This window comes from Propithecus coquereli, unplaced genomic scaffold, assembly GCF_000956105.1.
Source record: "Propithecus coquereli isolate 6110/MARCELLA unplaced genomic scaffold, Pcoq_1.0 Scaffold90, whole genome shotgun sequence".
NCBI classification, from domain to species: Eukaryota; Metazoa; Chordata; class Mammalia; order Primates; family Indriidae; genus Propithecus; species Propithecus coquereli.
Genome location: NW_012155285.1, coordinates 2,677,132 through 2,702,711, shown reverse-complemented (window position 1 = coordinate 2,702,711; position 25,580 = coordinate 2,677,132). Strand labels below are relative to the sequence as shown.

The following is a 25,580-nucleotide window of genomic DNA, read 5'->3' as shown; positions in this document are numbered from 1 at the left end:
GAAGTAAGGATGGAGCTATGTTAAGTCCCCAGACATCTGCTAGAGCAAGCTTTATTTATATAGTTCGTGTTTATTTGGGGATTTAGAAAAAGAAAACCCTCGCTGTGAGCCTTGATGCATGCATTCCATTTACAAACAAAAGTCACACAGACCAAACCAAATATTAATAAAAATTTCTCCTGGGTAAGCTTCTGTGGAAAGATGGAAAAGCATCCCAGTGGGAGAGCTGAGTGTGTGCATTAGTCCTTGACAATTTGTAAGCACAGGTGAGAATTTTGGTTCAGGACCCTTAAAGCAAAGCTGCAGGACATGCAGGAAATTTGGGCTCACTTGATTCTTCCCTTGGGAATTCAGGTTCTCTATTTGCAAAGTGGAACAAAATGGATATTGTTATTGTTTCTCTCTGCAACAGTTAATTTTCAGAGATGAGCCTGGAAATGCTTGGGTGGAATTTTAGAGCCTCAGACTTTAGGGCAGATTTTCCATGTTTCATTGTTACACACCCCTTTGTGGGTTCCCAGGGCAAACACACTCTGGCTTTTCAACAGGTCAAGTAGACTGAGGGCTATGGACCATACCCTGCATATAATAGTGCTGTTCCCACTAAAACATACTGAAATGCACATGCCCCATAATGACCTCGTTATAATAAAAACACATCCAAACTTCTAAAACAAAAAATCATTCACTAATATTGTTGCTTTAACAACAATGTTTAATAAAACATTTTGTGTCTCATTCCTTATCATTGATCCTCAACATAACTTGTCATGACCCTGATGTTGGAATTGTCGTTTTACTTCTTAAACTAGGGGATGGGAGAAAGAGGAAGTGATGCTTGGCCTCAGATAGCTCCGTCCTTACACCTCCCTAAGGTTTTAGGGAACTCAGAGATAAAAGGAAGGTCCACTTTTCCTAGAACTCCCTTATCAAATGCCAAAGATGGGTCTGATCAAGATCTTTTGTGTCATGTGCTGGTCCCTGTTCCTGTTATGGTAGCCAGAGGCATGTCATCCTCTGATTGGTCAGACTTGGGTCATGTGATACCTATGATGTCAACTGCATAAAACAACCGAGGACACAGAGAGACACAGGGATGCTGAGGTAGAAGATATTGGGAAGATGAAAATAAAGGCAAACAAACAAACAAACAAAACCAAACAAATGTCCACCAGACAGAGGGATGATTTGCATATAGTTTCCTTATTTATTTTACAGAAAGAATATTCTGTATTTGATTTGAATATTTGATTTCATTTGTCAGTGTCAGTGCTCTAATTAAGACCACTCTTATTTCTTGTTTAGACTGTTGCCTAACCAAACTTGTTTAAGAGTAGAAATTCTATGTGGGCAGGAGTGTGTCAAGTTTGTTTATTGCTTTATCCTCCACACAAAACATATAGGAGATGCCCAATAATACTTGCAGGTTGAATGACTAGACAATGATCTTTCTACTTCCTATTTCTTCTTGCTGCATTTTATTCTACAGGTTAATCTGAGGGAGCACTCTCATCATGTTTGCTTTTCAAAACACTACTACCATCTCGAAGATTACAGAATTAAGTGCAAACTCAGTAATCTGGTATACAAAACCCTGAATATGGAGATATTATATTTTTTCTGATTATTTTATTTATTTATTTTTTTAATTTCAAAATATGAAGGGGGCACAAGTGTTTTAGGTTACATGGATCACTTTTGTAATACTTGAGTCCTGGCTAAAGGTGTGCGTGTCACCCATATAGGGTTCACAGTACCCATTAGGTAGATTTTTGCTCCTCCTAAAGGTGTGCGTGTCACCCATATAGGATTCATAGTACCTATTAGGTAGATTTTTGCTCCTCCTCTCCTCCATCCCCCCCTGTGGTTGATTTCCACTGAGTTTTACTTCCCTCTGTGCACATGTGTGCTCATTGGTTAGCTCCAATTTAATAGTAAGTATATGTGGTGTTTGTTTTTCCATTCTTGAGAAATTTCACTTAGGAGAATGGTCTCCAGTTCTATCCAGATTATTGCAAAAGATATTAATTCATCTTTTTTGGCTGACTAGTACTCCATGGTATACATATACCACACACACTTTATTAATCCTCTCATGAATTGATTGACACTTGGGTTGATTCCACATCTTTGCAATTGTGAATTGTTCTGCAATAAACATTTGAATGCAGGTGCCTTTTTGATGAAAAGTCTTTTTTCCCTTCGCATAAATACCCAATAGTGGGATTGTTGGATTGAATGGTAGATCTACTTTGAGTTCTTTGAGGAATCTCCATACTGTTTTCCATAGAGGTTGTACTAACTTGCAGTCCCACCAACAGTGTATATAATAAACATTCCTTTCAATCTGCATCCATGTCAGCATATATTGTTTTTGGACTTTTTCATAAATGTCATTCGAACAGGGGTAAGGTGATACCTCACTGTGGTTTTAATTTACATTTCCCTGATGATTAGTGACATTGAGCATTTTCATATGTTTATTGGCCATTTGTCTTTCTTCTTTTGAGAAGCTTCTGTTCATGTCTTTTGCCCATTTTTTAATAGGGTTGTTTGTTTTTTCTTGCTAATTTGCTTGATTGAGTTTTTTGTAAATTGTGGTTATTAGTCCTTTATCTGATGTGTAGCTTGTGAATATTTTCTCCCATTCTGTAGATTGTCTATTTGTTCTATTGATTGTTTTCTTAGCTGTGCAGAAGCTTTTTAGTTTAATCAAATCCCATTTATTATTAATAATTTTTGTTGTTGCCATGATTGCCATTGGGGTTTTAGTCATAAATTCTTTGCCTAGGCTGATATCTAGAAGAGTTTTACCTATACTTTCCTCTAGAATTCTTATGGTGTCATGCTTTAGATTTAAGTCTTTTATACATCTTGAATTAATTTTTGTGAGTGGTGAGAGATAGAGATTCCATTTCAATCTTCTGCATGTGGCTATCCAATTTTCCGAGCACCATTATTGAATAGGGCTTCTTTATTCCAATGTATGTTGTGGTCTGCTTTGTCAAATATCAGTTGATTGTAGGTAGATGGTTTTATAACTGGGTTTTCCGTTCTGTTCCATTGGTCTATGTCTCTATTTGTGTGCCAATACCATGCTGTTTTGGTTACTATAGTCTTGCAGTATAGGTTTGAAATCTGGTAATGTGATACCTCCAGATCTGTTCTTTTTGTTTAAGATTGCTTTGGATATTCAGGCTCTTTTCTGGTTCCAAACAAAGTGTAGAATTATTTTTTTCTAGATCTGTGAAGTATGATTTTGGTAATATGATGGGGATTGTATTGAATGTGTAACATACTTTGAGTAGAATGGACATTTTAACAATGTTGATTCTATATATCGATGAGCATGCTATGTTTTTCCATTTGTTTGTATCCTCTGTGATTTCTTTCCTCAGAGTTTTGTAGTTCTTCTGACAGAGATCTTTTACTTCCTTGGTTAAGTATATTCCTGGGTATTTTATTTTCTTTGTAGCTACAGTGAATGGTATTAGGTCTTTGATTTGACTTTCAGCTTGACTATTATTAGTATGTAGAAATGCTACTGATTTGTGTAGATGGATTTTGTATCCTGAGACTTTGCTGAATTTATTTATTAATTCCAGGAGACTCTTGGTGGAATCTATGGGGTTTTCTAGACACAAGATTACATCATCGGTGAAGAGCAATAGTTTGGCCCCTTCTTTCTTGATTTGGTTACCCTGAATAGTCTTCTCTTGTCTGATTGCTCTGGCTAGGAACGTCCAGCACTACGTTGAATAGAAATGGTGACAGAGGGCATCCTTTTCTTGTTCCAGTTCTTAGGGGAACGCTTTCAACTTTTCCCCATTCAGTATGATGTTGGCTGTGGGTTTGTCATACATGGCTTTTGTTAATCTAGGATACATTCCTTCTATGCCTAGTTTGTTGATGGTTTTTTATCATGAAAGGGTGCTGGATTTTGTCGAATGCTTTTTCTGCATCTATTGAGAGGATCATATGATCTTTGTTTTTGCTTTTGTTTTTGTGGTGAATCACATTTATTGATTTTTGTATGTTGAATCATCCTTGCATCTCTGGCATGAAGCACACTTGGTCCTGGTGGATTATTTTTTTGATGTGCTGTTGAATTCAGTTTGCTAGTATTTTATTGAGAATTTTTGCATCTATATTCAGAAGGGATATTTTTCTGTAGTTTTCTTTTTTTGCTTTGTTCTTTCCTGGCTTTGGTATCAAGATGATACTGGCTTTGTAGAATGAACTTAGAATGACTTGGGTAGTATTCCCTCTCCTTCTTGATATTATAGAATAATTTCTATATTATGGGTACCAGGTCTTCTTTGTAGGTCTCATAGTATTCAACAGTGAATCCATCTGGTCCAGTACTTTTTTTTGTTGAGAGGATTTTTATTACTGTTTCAATCTCACTATTCATTATTCATCTGTTCAAGAGTTCTGTTTCTTCCTGGTTAAGTCTTACAAGGTTGTGTGTTTACAGGACCTTGTCCATTTCCTCTGTATTCTCTAGTTTATGCATGTAGAGATTTACATAGTATTCATGGATGATATTTTGCATTTCTGTGTTATCAGTTGTGATGTCAACATTTTCAATTTGTGATTGAGCATATTTTGGTCCTTTCTCTTCTGTTCTTAGTTGAGCAAGAGGTCTATTAATTTTGTTTATCTTTTCAAAGGAACAACCTTTTGTTTCATTAATCTTTGTATTTTTTTTTTCCAATTCATTTAGTTCTGCCCTGACCTTCATTATTACTTTCCTTCTGTTGGCTTTGGGTTTGGTTTGTTCTTTTTTTTTCCTACTTCCTTGAGTGTGACAATAGGTTGTTAATTTGTGATCTTTCTTTTTGATGTAGGCATTTAAGGCTGTGAATTTTCCCCTGAGGAATGCTTTTGCTGTGTCCCAAAGATTTTGATAGCTTGTGTCCCCTTTGTTGTTCAGTTCAAAGAATTTTTTGATTTCTATCTTAATTTCATTCTTGATTCAATAATCATTCAGCAGCAGGTTGTTTAATTCTATGACTTTGTGTAGGTTTGAGTGTTTCTCTTGTAACTGATTTCTAGTTTTTTTCCACTGTGGTCTGAGAAGGTACAAGGTATGATTTCCACTTTTTTGAGTTTGTTGAGATCTGTTTTGTGGCCTAAGACTGTGGTCCCCAACTCCCGGGCTGTTGCCCAGTACTGGTTCATGGCCTGTTAGGAACTGGGCTTCCAAACATCACCACCTGAGCTTCGCCTCCCCCCATATCCCCCCATTTGTGGAAAAATTGTCTTCCAGGAAACTGATCTTTGGTGCTAAAAAGGTGTACCGCTTGCATAAGATATAATCAATCTTAGAGAATTTCCCATGTGCTACTGAGAAAAATGTATATTCTATAGTTTTGGGGTAGAATGTTATGTAAATGTCTGTTAGGTCCATTTGATTTAGAATTTGGTTTAAGTCCATTGTTTCTTTATTTTTTGCTTTGATGACTTGTTGAACTCTGACAGTTGGGTGTTGAGGTCCCTGGCAATTATGATGGTGCTATTTAATTGTTTCCTTAGCTCTAGTAAAATTTGCTTTATGTATTGGGAGCTCCTGTGTTGAGTGCATATATATTTAGGATTGTTACATCTTCTTATTGGATAGCTCTCTTTACCATTATGTAATGACCCTCTCTGTCATTCTTTACCTTTGTTGGCTTCACATCAGTTTTATCTGTTATGAGAATAGCTACTCCTGCTCTCTTTTGATTTCCATTTCTGTGTAATGTTTTTTTACATCCTTTTGCATTGAGTCTGTATGCATCCTTGTCATTTAGATGTGTTTCCTGGTTACAGTGATACTTGGGTTGTATTTTTTCATCCATTCAGCCAGCCTATGTCTTTTGAGAGGTGCATTCTGTCTGTTAACATTCATTGGTAGCATTGATATGTGGGATGCTGGTCTGTTCATCCTGTTGGGTGGTCCCTTATTGCTTTATTTTACCTCTTGTTCTATTGTTTTTATAGGAGTTGTAAGTTTTGGAGTTTTTTTGTTTTTTTTTTTAGGTGAATTTCCACTGATGGGTATATGTTATACTGATATAACATACACATTTTGTGTATAGTGCTGTCCTGAATATTTCATGGAGGGCAGGTCTGGTCATGGCAGATTCCCTCAATGCTTGCTTGTCTGGAAAGGACTTAATTTCTCCATCGATTGTGAAACCTAGTTTTGCAGGATAGAAAATTTTAGGCTGGCAGTTGTTCTGTTTAAGGCAATTGAAGACGGGGCCCAAATCCCCTCTAGCTTGTAATGCTTCCACTGAGAAGTCTGCAGTTAGTCTGATGGATTTTCCTTTGTAGGTTATTTGATACTTTCATCTTGCTGCTTAAACAATTTTCTCCTTTCTTTTGACTTTGGCCAAATCGATTACTGTGTGTCTTGGAGATAACCTATTTGCTATGAATCTTCTGGTGTTTAATATCCATCTTGTATCTGTATGTCTGAACTTCTAGTGATACCAGGGAAGTTTTCCTCAATAATTTCCTCAAATAGGTTTTCCATGCTTTAGGTCTTTCTTCTTCTCCCTCAGGGGTATCTATAATTTGTATGTTAGTTAGCTTCACATATTCCCATATCTCTCTCAGTGATTGCTCAGACTTCTTTATACTCTTCTCTGCGTCTTTGAATGACTGAGTTATCTTGAGAGCCTTTTCTTCAAGCTCTGAGATTCTTTCTTCTCCTTGGTTTAGCCTGTTGTTAAAGCTTTTTCTGCTGCATTTTGAAATTCCTAAATGACTCCTTCATTTCTTTAAGTTCTGTTATATCCTTTCTTATGTTTTCTAGCTCTCTAGTGACTTTTTCATTTTTTTCATTGATTTCCTGAAATATTTTTTGGCCTCTTTTGTTGGTTTTCAACTTTCTCTTCAGTTCCATTCATCTTATTTGCCCTCTACATTCCGAATTTCATTTCTGTCATTTTGGCAATTTCCTTGTGGGCGAGGTCTACTATGGTAGCTGTTTTGTTCCCCTAGGGTGTCAAACTATTTTGTTTTTTCATGTTGCAAGGATTCTTTTGCAGGTTTCTTCTCATCTGGCTTCCCTTCTCTCAGCTTTGTGTTAATTGGATTGCAGGAGACCAGTTGTCCTTGGCTGGGGACTCTCTCAAACCAAGTCCAAGAGTGACGGCTGCTCAGGGCTTGGAAGTCCTGAGTGAAGTGTTGGACCTTGGGGAGGTTCCACTGGCCCAGCAGTAGTGGTGGGGACTCAGTAGTGGGAGCTTGGTTCCAGGCATAATTCTGAAGTCTCTAGGGTGGAGTCACAGGCCCGGTGGGGGCCCTGGAGCTATAGAGGCAGAGCCTTGGACTCAGGCATAGCAAGAGCTTCAGAGATGTCTCTGGGGATTTAAGGGTCAGAGCCTCTCTTTATGGGGGGCTGTTCCACCAGCATGGGGACTGTTGATGTCCTATCATGTAGTCTCAATGGCCTAGGGTTTGCGTAGGTTGGCCGGCACTGCTGTTCAGCCCTGGTTCCCCCCCCCCCATAGCTAGAACCCACTGATGCAGTTGCCCCAGGCTTCCCAAGTTGTACCTGTGGCATCCGGGGCTCCTGCTCTGTTTGGCTCTGATGCCAGGGAGATGTGCTCAGCATCCTGTCACAGGGCACTACACAGGGGAGCATCTGTTCCCTCTCTGGCTCGGGGGTGGGGGCTGATGCAAAGGCTATTGCTGGGAGACAGGGTCCCATGCAGACTTGGCTCCATGGACCAGAATGATCAGCATGGCATCAGTTGCAGAAACCAGGGATTAGGCAGGCACCAGCTCTCTGCTGCACTTGCTCTCCAGTGGAATGTCTCTGCACAGACTCTGAGCAGATCCCTGATCAGTCCTGAGGTTTGCATTTGAGGACGGGACCCTTCGCAGATCGAGCTGCCTGTAACTTTTGTTTCTCTCCTACAAAGCAGTGTCCCCTTAGGTCACTTCTATCCTGCTCTCTTCCCCTCTTCAAAGCAATGTGAATTTTATGGGGATTCCCAGCTTAATCTCCAAGATGGTGGGTGACGTTGTAAATAAGAATTTTCAGCCATGCTTTCTTTGATTGAGTTGGTAGATGCTGTGATGAGTTATAGTGTTATTCTCCCTGTCAGTAGTTGATGCTTGCAGGAGAAAGCGAACTGCAGAGATGTTCTTTTGTGCCGGTGGTAAGCTCTAGTCCCTTAGTTGGAGCACTTGAGTGCCTCAGGCTTTGAGAGTGGCCTTGTTTCTCCCAGAGGGTTGCTTAATCTGCCCCACAGCAGAGCAGAGTGGAGGGATGAGGTTGGGCTTGGTCAAGTTGTGGGAGTCTGGAAAGCAGGCCTCTGAGGTCGGCAGCTAGGGGAGCTGCTGGGAGGAGGGTCAAGGTTGGCTTTCTAAGCCAGAAAGACTGCTTGTGAGGGAGAGGTTGCTCTTCCCAGACTGTGGGGAGTGAGCTCTGCCCCTTTTGCATTGCCCCTGCCTCTGGCCCTGAACATGCTGCACTTCGTTGCTATGGTGGCATGGTCTGGGATCTTTCCCGATTAGGACTTGTCCTACTCTGACAGGAGGGCTTTCTTGTGGGGGCGATGGGTGCTTCCCCATTTCAACATGTCTCGGACTCCCATAGTTTTCTCCCATCAGTTCTGCCTACATGGGCTCCCTCACCTCCCAAGTCCAGCTCCTAACCTCTCCCTCCACCCGTGTCGCCCAGTGACCTGCTCAAGTCCTGAAGGCACAGAATCCAGCCTGTGTGTCTGACCCACTGGAGTGCATCTCTGTGAAATGCTAGTGGGGACAGAGCTCCCAGACTGAGTGTCCTAGGTCCCCTGCAGGCTCCCAAGGGGAGAGACATGGGTCCCAGTCTGTGGAAATTTCAGACTGTAGGATGCTCTAGCTGGGGTGAGGGGACTGCTCGCCAAAGTCTTGACTCAAACTACTCTCCTGTTTGCAGTGGGTTGGTGAGGGATGGGGAGAGATAAGAGTCTGAATGGAAGAAAGCCGGCTCTCCAGCCTCTCATGTCACTCTCTTTGGAGGGGAACCCTGCAGGGTGTGTCCAAGCTCTGGCTTCACGCAAGTTCTCCCCACAATTCCATGGTTGCTACAGTGTATGGGTTTGTGGGGGTGGAAAAACTTCCCAGTAACTTGGTAGCCCATTGATCGCCAAAGGCTTGTGAGAAGGAGAAAGAGATCCCCCCTATCCCTTTGCTGGGCTCTAAGCCGCCCTGGGTTTAGTCCATCGATATCTATTTTTTCCTTTATCCTCTTCCTTCTCTGCTTCACAGCTTTCCTCTGTGAGGTCTCCAGAAGACTCCAGCACTTCTCTCACTGAAATTCACCTGTGCTGTGTCCCCTCTCCTATCTCCCTTATCCGAAACCCTTCCTTCTCTCTGGGACAGTCCGGCAAGCAATGTCTCTAGTCCGCCATCTTGCTCTGTCTTAGGGGATGTTATCTTTCTTTCCAGCCCATGTCCCTTTGTTGCTTTCTCATACCAAAGTGGGTTGGTCACTAGTTCCTATACAAACTCCCACATTCCTGTGTAAGCCTTTGCTTAGGCTAGTCTCACTGCTATTCCTTTATTTCTACTTCCTAAGGTGCAGGTTATGTGCCATATGCACCATAAAACTCTTCTCAATTTGCTCACTAGGATGAAATTTGTCCTCCTCTGAGCTGGCACTTAAATCACATTCAGCCTTGTAGTACAGTTATTTGTATTCTAGAGGGAAACAACTCAGGCACTGTGGTGTACCGATATTCCCCACAGCACTTGCCATAGTGTCTTGCACAAAGGATTTGCTAAAAAGGGTTTGTAAATTGAAGTGAGATGATATATATGTGTCAAGTAGGTGGTTACACAGCACTAATTAGGACTACATTATTAAAGGGACTGAATTGCAGATGGTAAGAGACCTGTGAGGTTGTTTAAGACCCTATCTCTAATTATTCTTTGGTCTGAAAGTAAAGAGACCCCTAAGGTAATTAGAATTTTGTGGGAGAGAAAAGTGCTTTCTGGAAAATTCTCATTTTATACAACTCATTTTATGCCACATTGGCTGAATCTTGATGACTGTATTTTACTTTATACCTAGTGAATTTCCACTATCTGAGCCCCAAACTTGAGGAAAACTTAAGCCAAAAGAAATAACATTTAATAGAAACCTCTGAAGATGAATATTAGAATTTCAAACCAGGACAGAGTTTCCAAGTTTCCTGAGGCAAATATGGATGCTTTAAAATTTCATCAAGGTGAACATATTTTCCATCAAGTTTTTAAGTGAATGTGGATTGAGAAGTCTGGAAAGCTCAGGAGTACTGATATTGTTTTGTTATGATTTCTTGCCCAATGTAAGCACAATCTGACAGCTATTCTGGAGTTATACTTTGGATCTTAGGGAACATTCAAATTCTAGAGTGGAGAATGGGTAAGATGTGGTAAATGAAGTAAAAAATTGTAATCACTTCCTCTGATGAACTTCTCGGGAGTCCATATGAAGTGATTCCTATGGACAAGATAAATAATAGACCGTTGTGGGTGTGAAGAGGTGACCTGCTCCTTCACCCCCGTTATTTCAGGCTCCGTCCTTTACCAGGTTTCTTGACGCTGTTCTCTGTTGCCTTTTCTCATCAGGTGGCGATGTTGATTTGTGCCGGCTTCCTGATTGCCTGGATTCCTTACGCAGTGGTCTCTGTGTGGTCAGCTTTTGGAAGGCCAGACTCCATCCCCATCCAGCTCTCTGTGGTTCCAACCCTACTTGCAAAATCAGCAGCAATGTACAATCCGATCATCTACCAGGTCATTGATTACAAATTTGCCTGTTGCCGAACTAGTGGTTTGAAAGCAACCAAGAAGAAGTCTTTGGAAGACTTCAGGTAACATTTCAGAAGCCAGAAATGAATTAACATTCTCTTTGTTTGCAAAATGTTGTGGTGTTCAAGTCATTCGGATGTGCTGTCTTCTTAGGGTTAAAGCCCATCACCTAGGAGTAGTGTAAGGAAATTCTTTCTTTCTTTCTTTCTTTCTTTCTTTCTTTCTTTCTTTCCTTCCTTCCTTCCTTCTTTCCTTCCTTCCTTCCTCTCTTTCTTCCTCTCTTTCTCTCTTTCTTTCTCTCTCTCTCTCTTTCTTTCTTTCTTTTTCTTTCTTTCTGACAGAGTCTCACTTTGTTGCCTGGGCTAGAATGCTGTGGCATTGACTTAGCTCACGGAAACCTCAAACTCCTGGGCTCGAGCGATCCTTCTTCCTCAGCCTCCCAAGTAGTTGGGACTACAGGCATGCGCCACCGTACCCAGCTAATTTTTTTCTACATATTTTTAGTTGTCCAGCTAATTTCTTTCTATTTTTAGTAGAGACGGGGTCTTGCTCTTGCTCAAGCTGGTCTTGAACTCCTGAGCTCAAAGAATCCTCCCGCCTCAGCCTCCCAGAGTGCTAGGATTACAGGCATGAACCACTGCACCCAGCCAAGAATTTTATTTTCTGTTCATCAAAATTCCAGCAATCAAGTAATCAGATATGTAAGGATTGTATGGATGGATAGATAGTGAGAAAAGTGATTCTGTTTTTGATTCTGGGGCAACTAACATATAGAGCTATGTCCATTTGAGAAACTACTGTGTATCAATGGCCATTACCTTCCTTATCTGGGCTCAAATCTGTTTTGTTGCAAGTGTACTGCTTCACATGGCATTGATCCAAAATTAAGTTCTCACAAAAGAATGATCCTCTCGTCTGGGACATCACCATCACTAGCTAAGAGCATAGGAGTTGGGCAGGCAGAGGAAAGGAAGAAGGGATAAAACATTTTTGCTCTGTGCCAGTTCCTTCTATTTTATTTTCACAAGAGCCTCATGTTATTCTTTTTCTTTGTCAGATGAGGAAACTGAGGTTCAAGTGAGGTTAAGGGTAAAGAAGCTGCCCATGTTTACACAGCCAGAAAGTAGCAGAGTAGGGATTTAAACTCAGATCTATTGGGTTTTAAAATATGTATTCCTTCATTTATACTGTTCTTGCTACTCAATGAACAAGAGAGTTTGGGAATACAGCACCATCTTTCCCAAAGGCCCAAAATGCTCAGGGTGAGTAGAGAGTCCAGGATGATTGGTGGTCTTCTGTGTCTACTCAGGGACAATCTCAGTGGTAAAAAGTGGAACAGGCACCTGAATTCATGGTCTGAGGTGAGGGGCATTAAGAAGGCCCTGGTATGAGCCTTTTAATTCTTATTCCCTTGAGGTCTAGATATTTTTCAATACTTCTTTCCTTGAGTAAGTAGAGGACAGTAGACAAAAAGGTAGAACTAGCTATGGGAAGATGTGGGTTTTGTCTTGTTTTTTCATTGTACTTAAGCAAGTGGCAAATGTTTTGAACTTTAGGTTCCTTACCAGGGATCAAATGAAAAATACAATAAAAAGGCACAAATAAAAGGTGGTATGGTCATTGTGGCTGTGGAATAGGGGTAGAGACAAACAATTTGGAGATAGAAGGCCAGTGCTCAGGACTCTGCCGTTTACAATAACTCTATAATTTTGGGTAAAATAACTACTTAGAGCCTAGGATTGGAATCAGCTGATAACAATACTCATCTCCTGAAGCTGTAAGCATTAAGCAAAATGGATGTGTAAAAAGGTGTAGGTGGCAATTGTTAGCCATTTTTTTATATTGTTGGTGGTTAATGCCTTTGCTGTTAAATTGAATAATTAAATCCAAATGCTAAAATGCATTTATTTTAGAAGTAGTAACACTATGCCCTCATCAGGTGTTGATATTTTATTATGAATGCAGGTAGGGAGAATCATTTTAATAGAGCAGTTGTGGGAGAAAGTGATGGGACACTTCTTCATCTGAAGGATGGGTATTTGACAGGAATGGCTGTAAGCAAATTCCACCTGCCTCATAATTTTGCCTCAGACTGGCTCTGCGTTCTGCACATTCACTCATGACTGTTAGAAGCCCATAAATATTCAACACTCAACAATTGGAAGAGGGAAATTTATGTGGAAGAAAGTGACTTAGGGCCGCAAACCTTTGGGAAAATCAGCCAGGCAAGAGACAGCTCAGTTCACTTGTTCCCATTAGCCGTTTATAGAAAATACAGCAATTGCTTTGCCGGAGGAGGACAAGGGCTATTTCCTTACTCTAGAGTGTCAGCTTTCGGTGGGAAAAGCAGGCAGTAATGCTGCCGCAGCCAGGACCCCTTGAGTTCTAGAGGTTGAAGCATCTTGAGAGAAGGAATGCTGAAGAGGTGTTGAGTTGCAGATTTTAGAAGGGGATATTTCAGAGAAGAGCAGAAGGGTAGAAGGTGGCCACCAGAGATTTTTTTATCTTTACAAAAAAAAAGATGTTTATCTTTGTTGTTGCTAAGAAGCTAAGCAGGTGAGTAATATGGAGGCCTGCAGAGTGAGGTTAAGTGGTCCAAAGCCAGTCCAGAGTGGTTAACGTACTACCAGAACAATTGCATTGAATTAAACTAGATTAATTAATATCCTTGTTCTTTCTTTTCCTAAGCTCTGAAATGTATTTTCATATAAGGGGGGACCCTCTTGGAAAATATTTTGAATCTGAATAATAAAGCTAATGTATTGAACATGAGATTGTGGAAATAAATTTTGAATAATTTTAACAGAACATTAAAAGTTTTTTTTTAACTCTAATTCCATGACAGATGATCATTAGAAGTTAAACCCATTTTTGTCCCCTGAATTGAGTCCCCTGAGATTTTGGTAGAAGCTGATAAAAGGAAAAAATGTGGCCAAGAGCCCTTTTTGCAAAGTTATTATTGCCCACAGCTGGGTATCCAAATGTAGTCGCCTGAATTTTGTAAACTGCGCTTCTCCACCCTGGCTATGTAGTGAAGACACCTGGAGACTTTGAAAAACTATGGCTACCTGGTGCCACCTGCAGAGCTTTGGCTTTAATTGTTGTGGATTGGGCCTCAGCTTCAGTTGTTTGACTGTTTACGTCTCTCAGGTGATTCTCATGCATAGCCATTGTTGCAAGTTGGTGAACCAGAGGCTGAGAAAGGAAAACATTGGTAGTGCAGCCCTTGGAGTCATAGATGTTTGACCCTGTTTACATAGAGACTGATGAGGCCACCCATAGTCAGTGACAGGGGAAGGAGACTTTAGATGCTGGGCCAATCTCAGATAGAGAAGAATTAAATGTTCAAAAGACACGGGAGGCATGTAGTGAAGGATGGAGGCATTTTATATCCCTAGTATTTTAGTAAAGATAAAGGGAGAATAAAGCCCCACACTCTGGCATTGCTATTGTAATAAAACCTTCCCTGACTACCTTAGCTTGCAATGCTGTCTTTCCAAAGAATGTTCTCCCAGTAGGTGGATCACAAGGCCCAGTTGAGTGGTAGGTAGGTGTGCAATGAATTTTGTCCTAGAAAATAGGAAACTCACTGTGGCACGGGCAATATGCCATAAACAAGTGGCTTGCTTTTGGAAAGCGCTGAAGAAAGGATTTCTTGACTTTGAATATTCTAGATTGAATTATTATTTTCTCTCTCTGATTCAAGTCTTGTGCACATAATCCTCATGGCAATCAAGTTTGACACGATATACATATATGTGTATTTTTATGTGTGTGTGTGTGTGTGTGTGTGTGTGTGTGTATGAATGTAAAATCGCATTTTTCTTCTCCTATATCCAGGCTGCACACTGTAACCACAGTGAGGAAGTCTTCTGCTGTGCTGGAAATCCATCAAGAGGTATGAAGATGGAAGATGGACACAGCATCACTCATGGACACATTGATTCACTTATTTGCCTCCTTACTGCTGTTAACATTTGATTGTGGCCACAATTTTCTCTTTATATTATATTTTTATATTTTGTACATGTTTCCTCAAGCCAGGGTTTGCTGGGAGACTCCAATAGCCAAACAGAATTAGATTATAGGATATATGGAATTAGATTAGATTTAAAGCATATTATTAGGATGAGCATCCCTGGAACTTTCTTTTCTTGTTAAAACCTATTGTGATGCCAAACATTATTAAGTCTGAGATATTAAGAAAAATGTTGGAAAGTGTTATTTATTAGGGTGTTATTTAATTAATTTCATTACATCATTGTCATTATTATTTCTTAACGTAGGGTCCAGGGGTAGTTTGTGGGGTTCATCTAGGTGGGGGATCACGTGTATGGGGCCATGACTCTTTGGTTGATGTTTCTGGTTCTCACAGTCATTCTCCTTTCATGCTAATGCAGAGTCACACCAGAATGGCAGGGATTCTGCAAAGGAGCCCTCTAGGGAAATCAGTTTTGCCTTAAATCCCTAAATGGAAAACTCTCTTGTTATCTCTGAATTTGAGGACAAAAATAATTCCCGTGATAATTTTACCCCCGTGGCTTTTTTTCATTAAGTTCTAATTACTAATATAGTGGTTATATTAGGGCATTCCAAGGTATAATTGCTTAAGAAATGAATTTAGTGAAAATAGCTATCTGTGTATGTTTTCTTTGTTCTTTCTTTTTTTCATTCTTTTTCTTTCAACAAATACCTTTTGCGGTCTACAGGTAAAGAGAAACATGTATGGATGGAATGATTTAAAACACAGATCCTTGCCCTTCAAAAGCTGATGAAAGAGGAAGGCATGTAAATACTAGGTCTAAACAGGCCTTATACTCAGTGTCTATTTGTTCTTCTCTCCTGATCTGATGAGCAGGGCCATTCATATTGCAATTCTTTTAATTCAAGGCCTAGACAGGTGTCCTTCATGCTCTCTGTTCCATCTGTCTCCTTTCCGCTATGAACATAAGCTTTGCTCCTCAACCTGATTCTGTCTTTCTGGTCACTGCTAGTGAGAATGGGGAAAAGAGGAAGAAAGTGGCTCCTCTCAAGCCACTGATGGTCTCTCCACTCCTTCTCTCCACTAATCTCCACTTCTTTCACTTTTCTTGAGAGTTGGGGTCGGGGATGAGGAATGAGTTGATGTGTGTCATCGGTTTTAGATAAATGCTAAATAGTAAACAGATGTCATAAAACGTGCTGTATGATTAAAGCAAGAAAAGTAAGAACTCTGCCCAGGGCTTGGAAGTGCTTACCAAAGTCTGTAGAAAAAAGGCAGAATTGTCATTAGAACAGAGACTTTTGGGCAGATGCATAATTTAGAGAGGTGTGAAAGAGTGTGGCATCTCGGATGGAGGAGGACACAGGTTTAAAGCACAGGGTCAGATTGCCTGGGTTTGCAGCGCTGCTCTGTGCTCTTTGGCAAGCATGTGAAATGGGGCTGGTAACAATAGTATCACAGGTTGTTATGAGGCTTAGATGAGATAATGTCCACTAAGTCGCTCAGCACTATGCCTTTAATAGAGGAAGAAGCCCCTGTATATTAGCAATTGCTCTTATTATTAATAAGGTGGGTGGTGATGGTCAGAAGTGAGGCTGGAAATGATTAGTCCAGCAAGAGCCAGATCATACCCCAAGGGCCTTGATGCTCATGCAGCTATTCAAATTTTACCCTGAAGGTGACAGGGAGACCATTTAGGATTTTAGGCGGGTGACGGAAGACCCATTTGGTGGCAGTGTGGAGGGTGGATTGTCTGGGTGGGAATGAGGATCACAATGAAAGGCTGGCAGACCGGCTAGAGAGCTTTATAAAAAAATTACAATTTATGAGAGCCTGAATTAAGGAATGACAATAGAAGTGGAGATGAGAATTTAGGTCGAAAATATTTTAAAACATAGGAGTTCTTGGCAATTGGTTACATGAAGGCAGAAGAGTCAAGAATGACTTGGGAGCATTTGCTTAGGAAACAGTGTGGATAATGGTGTCTATAGAAGGGAAAAATACCAGAGAGGGAATGGGATGGGGAGAGAAAATAATTGTATTTACGACGTGTTGAATGCAGAACGTTTGCAACATAGGTGAAGAGATTTGGAATAAGTACTTAAAAATAATCCCAAATCATAGTCAATGATATGGGGATTATAGAATTAGTGAGTGAAGCAGGTAGGAAAAGATTGTTAGAGAAAAAAGTGCTGGTTTCAAAAGATTTCTAAAGGAAGCGAAATGATAGAGTTTTGTTTGTTTTGAGAGGATGATTGTGGAAGTGGATGATAGAGGTGGAGGTAGTAAGAGGAAAAAGGAGCATTCGAGTTAGTGTAGATTTGTCTAGAGGGTGGAATTTGACGTTGATATACTATAGAAGTCCCTGAAGGTCGATGATACTCTCTCATTTAACTGTTTAACTAGAATGTGGTCTTCATAGCTTTAAAAAAACATGTATAAGAAAAGATTAGCATAGTGAGGAGGGAAAAAAAGAGCTTTGGGGGAGATCTTAGAGTTATTTCTGCTACCAATTTGAAAAATATGATTTCAATTTTCCATGCTCTGGTTCCACATTTTTTTGTAATACTCTGAGTGCTGGGAGGCACCAGAATTATCGCCAGTATTGATACAGAAAAAGAGAGACGATCCTTTGGGTAGAATGGAGGAAGAAAGGAACGAGGAGTCATGAGGGTTGGCTTGTGTACACCAGGCTGTCAGTGAATAACTTCCTGAATGTGTTTTGCTTCCCCAGGGACTTCCAATGATTTAAGAAACTCTGTGAAGTCCACAAACACTTTAACGAATTTGATTTCGGCTTATTTTAGCTTACAAAAAGGATATATTTACATTGTGTGTCTGGTGGGGGAGTGTACAAGAATGACTGCAAAATGCTAGAGCTGGTGCTGTGCCTATTCTCCTTTGGGTTCTCATAACTGGCTCAGTGCCTGGACACATGAAAGGCCTCTTGGGAATGTAATGGTTAAAGTCAAATAAGTGGCTATCACATTATGTTTGAAAAGGATTTGGAAACACAGGATAGAGTATTAAATCAAGAATGTAAAATTCTAGATTCCTGGACCTCCATTTAAGCATAGCCTATTCTATTAATAAATGAATGAATAAATGAATTTATAAAATAGGGATTGAGGGTAGAAATACCCTACTAATGTGAAAAGTTGAATTTCAAGAATCATAATAAAACCTAAGTATATTTTGATTTTTTCCAAGTGGAATGAGACAATAGGAATATATTTCATAGTAAAACACATTTTTTTCACTTTTAGGGCAATGATCTGTTATCTCTGTATGTTTGAATGTATGCTTTGAACATAGGAAAATTTTATGAATTAGTTTTCTTTTCCAGGATACAACAAAATGGAGCTGGCCAGGTGATTTGGGGCAGTGCGGATTACACCTTTTTCTCCAAACAATGACGAGAGCATTGAAGACACAGCATAGAAGTTCAGAGTACAGTTTCAGAATTAGCCAGACTTGATCTCAAACTCAGGTTCTGTCAGTTACCAGCTATGTTGGCAAATTGCTTTATCTCTCAGTGTCCTCAGTTGTCCTAGCTATGAAATAGAGATGGTCTTACCTTATTAGGATTTGTTATAATTCACGTAAAGTCTATAAGATTCTTAGGACAGTTCTGGCCCATTGAAAGTATAAAATAATGGAAGCTATTGTTATCATCATTACTAGAAGAGCCATTTAATTATCCCCAGGGGTTTTGTAGTGATAGCCATGAATTCTTTTCTAAAGGTGGTAGGAGAATATTTCTCAAGATGTCTGGTCACCATAGATCTGGAATATGTTCAAACTGTTTGAGAAGGTGAGAAACCCACCAATATTCTGTGCGAATAGCCATTGGTATCTCTGCCACAGGAAACCACTAGTGTTAGGGATAGATACCGTGAGACAATGCTTGCCCATTTGAGCCATTGGTGCAGGTGGTAGGTGGTGCCTCTGAGCGAGGAGAAGGGGGGCTTGCTCCATTCTAGTGGAGTCATCCTGGAAGGAGAAGGGGATCAGAACACCTTCTCTGTTTAGCTCTGTTGGAAGGATCAAGACAAGCAGTCTTCCAATAGACACTTCACTGAGGTGAGAACACAATAATTTCCTGTTATGGATCTTTTTGGGAAAAGAGGCAGAGTCAGAAATTTTCTTTGGAGTTTATGCCAGTTACAGATATTCTCAGTTACCTGGACCTCTGGTTCCTAGCTAGAGAGTCTATTTAAAACAGAGGAGATTCTGTTTTGAAGACTTATCTAGGATTTTTACCTTGCTAATGTCTAGTTGTGATATTGTTGTATATAGGATGATTTAAGTTCTTATTGCCCAAAACACAGTCTGCAGACCCAGAGCTTGGATGTCTCCTGAGAGCTGGTTAGAAATGCAGAATTTGGAACCTGCCCCTGACCTATTGAATCAGAATCTGTGATTTAACAAGGTGATTTGCATGCCTATTAAAGTTGGTTGAGTCAATGGTCCTGTTAAGACTGATGTGGTTACAAGTGTTTTCCCATTGGATTTAGTATCAGTTGGAACTTGCCTGAGCTGTAGCACCCTTGCCAATGGGCGGCTGTGCCCGGGCAGGAACTTGGAGTCTTGAGAGTGTACCTGGGTACTGGAGATGAGCCTTCTGTGAGCAGGATACTCTCTAAGGTATGCTCCACCCTTAGGACAGAGGGACACTATGGCATTAGATCTGTTGAAGGGAGAATTCTAAGACCAGAGCCTCCTATGGAGCAGTGGGGACAAAGATCCATTCACCTCTCCAAGAAACCAGGGAAGGGAAAATGAATCTGTTGGGTGAGAGAACGTTTCTCCACGTACATATTAGCAGGGATTGCCTAATTAGAGCTAACTTGTTCAGAGAGAAGGATCATTTTCTTAATATCAAGAGTTATACTTTTCTAAGTATTTTTTACTTTGAAAGTGACATTCGCTTCTAACGCCCACCTGCCCCACATAACATACACACCCAAATGAACAAAATGAACAAAGTCTAATTTGTTAGAGGGGAAGAAAAACATCCATCCATTTAAAAAGTGAGTCAAATTTGTCAGCAAGCATGTGGGATTTATCCAAACGGTTCAGAATTAGATCTGAATCTGCACATTTTGACATTCCATCCATGTAGAAGCAAAGCTCGGGCTGACAAAACATTTTAAAGGATTGGAAGCAAAGAATAATAGCATGAAAGCAGCAAGTTACTGTTTACACTGCCAGAGAGTGGAGAAGCTGGCACCTATAGGACTAGACCTGAAAATTGTACAAACACTTCCAACCTAGCGTTTTGCAGGAATTCACTGCCAGTGGGGATTTGGTAAAGCATCCATCCAAAGGATAATCTTATTCTGCAGTTGAGTCTGAATGTGGGGCATAGATGAGGGGCTTAGCTCAGGGTGGGGATGAAACCAGGCACTCCACAAAGATGATACCTCTTCAAAGAAGGAGAAGTTGCTCTAAGGTGAGAGAAGGCCCTCCCCACCTCTTTTTCTATATTGTCGGTTGAGGTACCTGGGCAAGCATGGAAATCAACGATCGGGTGAGCCTGAGAGCCAGGAGACTAGATAGGCTCCACTGCAAGAAGCGACTGGCTGAAAGGTGTTCGTGACAAGGGTTAAAGCAACCAGAGTGTATTGGGGTTGAGCAGATAGGGAAGAAATGAGAGGGAGAGTGGAGGCACATGGGAGTGTCTGAGAGCATTACTGAGAATTTTCTGTCTTGTTCTGGGTTGCAGCAGCTGAGTTGCTGTGGGTCCAGGCCCTGCAGATGAAGACAGGCATTCAGAGGCTCTAATAAGCTGGAGACTGTATGGGCAGAGGAGAGCAGCAACTTCTTCTAGACAAATCCTGCAAAAAACATTTTTGCTTGTAAAAGTTGCTATAAAAAGGAAGCAGGTGTGGCTTCTTGAAGTTCATTTAAAAAAATATATGTATTTTTTAGCTCCTGGAGCAAATATCAGAAGTGGTTTAGTCATTGTACCTATAATGTACAAACACCGCAACGAGGGTATCTAGCTGTTTGTCTCACCCCCAGGCCAACCGTAAATTTCCTGAGTTGTGGCACTGATGCCATGACTTGCTTGTCAGAAATCTCTAAATATTTCTGAAAGTTGGGAATTTTTTTTTTTGGTACTACAGTATAAGTAGAAATTCGATACTGGAGGGAAGAAAGGGAGTGATTTATTCCATGTTCAGCAGTTTAGTGCTGTGGTTTCATTGAGTGTTGTCTGGATTTAATTTAACACAATTATTAATTAACAGTTCATCGTTTAATAGAAACGATTTCAAATGAACAAAATCATTCAATCAGTCAGGCTGCTGCTACTGGTGCATTTGCCATTATCATGTCTTACTGGTTTTTCAAATTAAGTTTTGTACTTCAGAATGGTCGAAATTACAGGAGAAGCTATATCATCCCAGACAATACCCTGCTTGTTTTATTTCTGATGACAAATATAAATGAGGAATAGCGAGGAATCTTTTGAGGTAGTGAGTCTCAGATGGCAGCTCATTTTGTGTTGATTCCAATGAATACAAATAGGCAAGATGTGTTCTCATTATAGTGGGAACATGACTAAAGGTTGCATAAAAGGTTGCAGCTTGAGTTATTCACCAGAAAGCAGATTTCTCCAAGGAAAATTATAACAGCTACAATGTTATTAAGTTTAATATGTGCTAAGCACTGGTCACCTGCTAGGATCAGCAAACTACAGCCCTCTGGCCAGATCCAGCCCCCTGCCTGTTTTTGTAAATAAAGTTTTATTGGAATACAACCATGCCCATTTGTTTACATATTATCTATAGCTGCTTTTCCTTTTGAGTAGTTGAGAGAGAGACTGACTGTCTTGCAAGTCCTAAAATATGTACTTTCTGGCACTTTACAGAAAAACTTTGCCAATATGTGCTCTACTGTTTTACATGTTTTAACAACCCTAGGGGATATTCTTTGTCCTCTATTAGGTAACCGAGGCACAGAGAATTTATGCAGCCTGCTCAAAATTACACAGCCTGTGGATGGAAGAGCTGGGATTCCAACTTTCTCAGTCTGTCTCTAAAGCCTGTGCCTCTAAAAAGCTATATGGTTGACGGAAATTTATTCTGTATTTAGATTTTTGATTTTCTTCATTCCTCTCGCTTGCTTTAAAATCCTACTCTAGGTCTCTTAAAATAATTCTATTTACTTGCTTCATTTACAAGTGGGATGGCGAATTAAGAACTGATTTCTATTCCTTTTAAGGGAGTCAGGAGGTCCTGGGACCAGTTTTGTTAAATCCTAACTTGGTTTATGGGATAAGGGCACCAGTTGTATGGGATGTGATAGCATCTGAGAATAAATTCAAGTACACATTATTTATTGAGTACTTCCTATATAGGAAGCCAGGCAAAAACTAATGCATGCTGATGCTTACATGAAAAGAGGTCATGGTGTGGTAGAAAAACAGATGAGTAAGTACAGTTGATTCTTGAACAACATGGGGGTTAGGGGGACTGAGCCCCCATATAGTTGAAAATCTACCTATAGCTTTTGACTCCACAAACACTTAACTACTAATAGTGTACTGTTGAACGAAAGCCTCACCAATAATATAAACAGTGGATTAACACATATTTTTTATGCTACATGTAATATATGCTGTATTCTTACAATAAAGTAAGCTAGAGAAAAGAAAATGCTATTAATGAAATCCTAAGGAAAACAAGATGTACTTACTATTTATTAAGTGGAATTGGATCATCATAAAGGTCTTCATCCTTGTCATCATGTTGAATAGGCTGCACTTACATAAATGTCCCAGGTAATTCTTGTACATCCGACAGTTTGAGAAGCACTGAATGATGGTTTTTAAAAAAAAAATAGGGGAAAAATTAATCCAGGTGAGGGCTGATGAGGGTCTGAATATTGGTACCTGGGCTGCAGGGAAAGGACCATTAGATTTTAGAAGTATTTTGGAAATAAAAATTGACCAGAGTGGGCGATTAGGTGCCTGTGGGTGGTGGGTAGCAAAGGAAAAGGAAGTATACTTCCTTATTAAAAAAATTCTGACTCAGGTTATTCACATGAGATAGAGAATATTTTTCTCCCACCCAAAACTATACCTCTTCCTGCTTTTTCCCTAGGTCAGTTCAGATTCTTGCTCAATAACTTCCCTGTTTTTCACTCTGAAATGAAACATGCCCACCAGTTTGGAAATAAGTACCCAATGTAGTTCTCCAGAAACTTGAAACTATGTCCAGAGTAGTTCGTTGGAAGGTATATTTATTGGAATGAAGAGCCTGATATGTAAAATGGTATTTTTGAAATTTTCTTGCCAAATGTGAGATGAAGCCTGGTAAGTAGGGCAATTCAGTTCAATTAGGGAGTCTGTTCTGTGGGCAGATTGGCCACCAGAGAACTAATAAAAATTTGCACATGAACCAACATCATTAACATTTTTTTTTTTTTGGTAAGAAAATGTTATTTGGTTGATCGTTTTTGTCATCTCACACTTCTGTTGATCAAATCCTCCAAATAAAATCCTCAGACTTCAGAACTCCACAAGCTAATGTGTCACAGACAATCCAAAGGTGGGATAAGAGGTCCCACCCATGTATTAGAAGTACACACGGTCGAGGATACAGTTTGCTTTGGCCGTGACTAGCACAAGAGAACAGCTTGAAACCCTGTTGTGATTCCAGCAACGCCCCAAGCAACATGCTTATTGAAAAGGATATCGCTAAAGGAGTCATCAACTGGGTTATGCCTCTGGTTAGTTATTGAACCTTGGCCCAGAACGTGACTGGGTGCTTATGTTGAATAAGATATGAATTGACCCTCAAGAAGCTTATTCTCTCACAGAAAAGATAGAGTCGGGTTGGAGAGACAGTTTGGCTTCAAGAGGAAGTGCTATTTGAGTAAAAATTTAAAGGATAGATTAGGTTTTCAGGTATGGAAGGAGGTGGAAGGGCTGGCTTAGCAGAGGCATGATGGGAAGACAGGAACCAGTTTATCCTGAATGGATTGAAGGGTGTGTAGAAGAAAATTAGGTGGCACAGGTGAGCAGAGAGCAGATCCTAGAGGGCCTTATAGGTTAGTCATCGGAGGCTGCATTTCACTGTAGGCAATGCTCAGGAGTAACAGACAAGGAAAGGCGATGGGCGACTTTGGAGGTGGTATAGAAAGAAAGGGGCCTAAACTAGAGTTGTGGCCACTAGAATGTCCAGGAAGAGAGCAGGATGAAATGCACCTGGAAAGTGGAATCTGTAGCACTAATTGTATGTGGGAAAGAGAGATGGGAGTTCTGGGAGAAGCTGTCCTTGATGACGATGTTCATCCCAATCCCTGTCTTTTTGGTGTGTATGTGGTATGTTTAGGCTCTGAATTTAGTTTTGGAATCTCTCCACTTACTGGCTGTGTGCCTCTCCCTGGAACTCATTTTTTTCTTCTCTATAGTGGAAATAGCAAATGTGCTGGTTGTGAAGAGCACATTTAAAGAGCTTATACAGCGTCTGGCACATGCAGAGAAGTTAGCTTGCAAATGTTAGCTCTCTGACTTCCCATTGTTACCCCATCTACCCTGTCAGGGGAAAATAATTCACAAGGAATAGCAAAGCAATGATGCACCCTGAGAATATCCGCGTATCTTACCTGAATTCTCCCACTCTAGTATAATGGTAGAGTTACCAGCTAGAGAGTGCTGGAAACGCATGCTTTCAACATCCTGCAATGCACACCTCAGTCTAATGAGTAAGGTCCTCACTTCCTACTGAGCTGGGGCTTGGAAGGCTGGCCTGCAAAGCCTGACTAAAGGAGATCAGGATGTGTCTCTGTCTGGGGCAGCTACACTCCACGTCTGTAATTTGATTCGTTCTATTGCGGATGATGTATGGGGCAGAGGTGAGTGGGCAGAGGTGAGTGCATTGGTGATAAGATATTTTTTATGTCTGGCAAAGCAGTGCAAAGGGATCTTCTACTGATAGGAAGAATTGTCATGAGGCAGGGTTTGTCCCTGATGCCTTTACTCCAGTATCTGAGCCCCTCTCAAGTCTTTCCAGGCCAGCTCCAGTTTCAGTGAGGATGGCGTGGGCTTTCTGTGCCCCAAATATTCTTGCTCATTACAGCTAACGTGTAGACTACTGCTCCTCCCAGCTGCAGGTTCCCAGATGTGGGTTGCTTGTAGGCAAAAACTGTCTAATTTTTTGCAATTGATTGACTTCCTCTTTTTTTTCTTCCTGCTTAAGGCTCCTGGGAATGCCTCCTCTTAGAAGTCGTTGGAGAATAAGAAGTTAAACTAGGATAACCTGAATCTGTTTTTTTGTAAAGAGGAGATCGGAGAGCCGTTATCCCCATAATTGAATAGAATAGCTTTTTTTCTTTGTTTGGTACTATGCAATAGAAACAAAATAAGAAGAGTCTACCTTAGTTTTAAAGGTAACTCTTATGTAAAGAAGAAAGTCATTATGGCCAGAGGAAGAGTGGAAACAGGAACTTTAGGGGATGGAAACAAGCACCTTGTAAACTTTGAGTGAATTGTAAGCACGTAATAGATGAATGAAAAGGGCTATTTAGGAGACTGTGAAATGGCCCAGTTGGGAAATGACTGATGCATAAACACAAAGCTTGGTGACAGGTGGGTTAGCAATCTGTGAACTTTCTAAAGGTGAAATGAATAATAATATCTTGTTAACTCACAAAGTGAGTTTAAACCACGAAATACATGATGCAAATATGCAAGTACCTTTAATGGGGCATAATTTAAAATAATGAGGAATGTGTACAATAATAGCATCTAGAACAAGAGAGCAGTTAGGGAGAATTTTTCTAAAAAGTCAAAAAATGATAGTTGCTT

The 25,580-nt window shown here is 40.4% G+C and overlaps 1 protein-coding gene across 1 annotated transcript in view; it reads left to right on the top strand.

Moving 5' to 3' along the window:
* The window catches only part of OPN5 (opsin 5), a 45,399-nt gene extending 20,479 nt beyond the window's left edge, over positions 1–24,920 (top strand). The window contains exons 5-7 of the mRNA XM_012664670.1: positions 10,600–10,841; positions 14,620–14,677; positions 24,185–24,920. Coding sequence (XP_012520124.1) covers positions 10,600–10,841; positions 14,620–14,677; positions 24,185–24,193 — 309 coding nt within the window. The 3' untranslated portion in view covers positions 24,194–24,920. The remainder of the gene's footprint in view (positions 1–10,599; positions 10,842–14,619; positions 14,678–24,184) is intronic.
* The last annotated feature ends 660 nt before the right edge of the window (positions 24,921–25,580 follow it).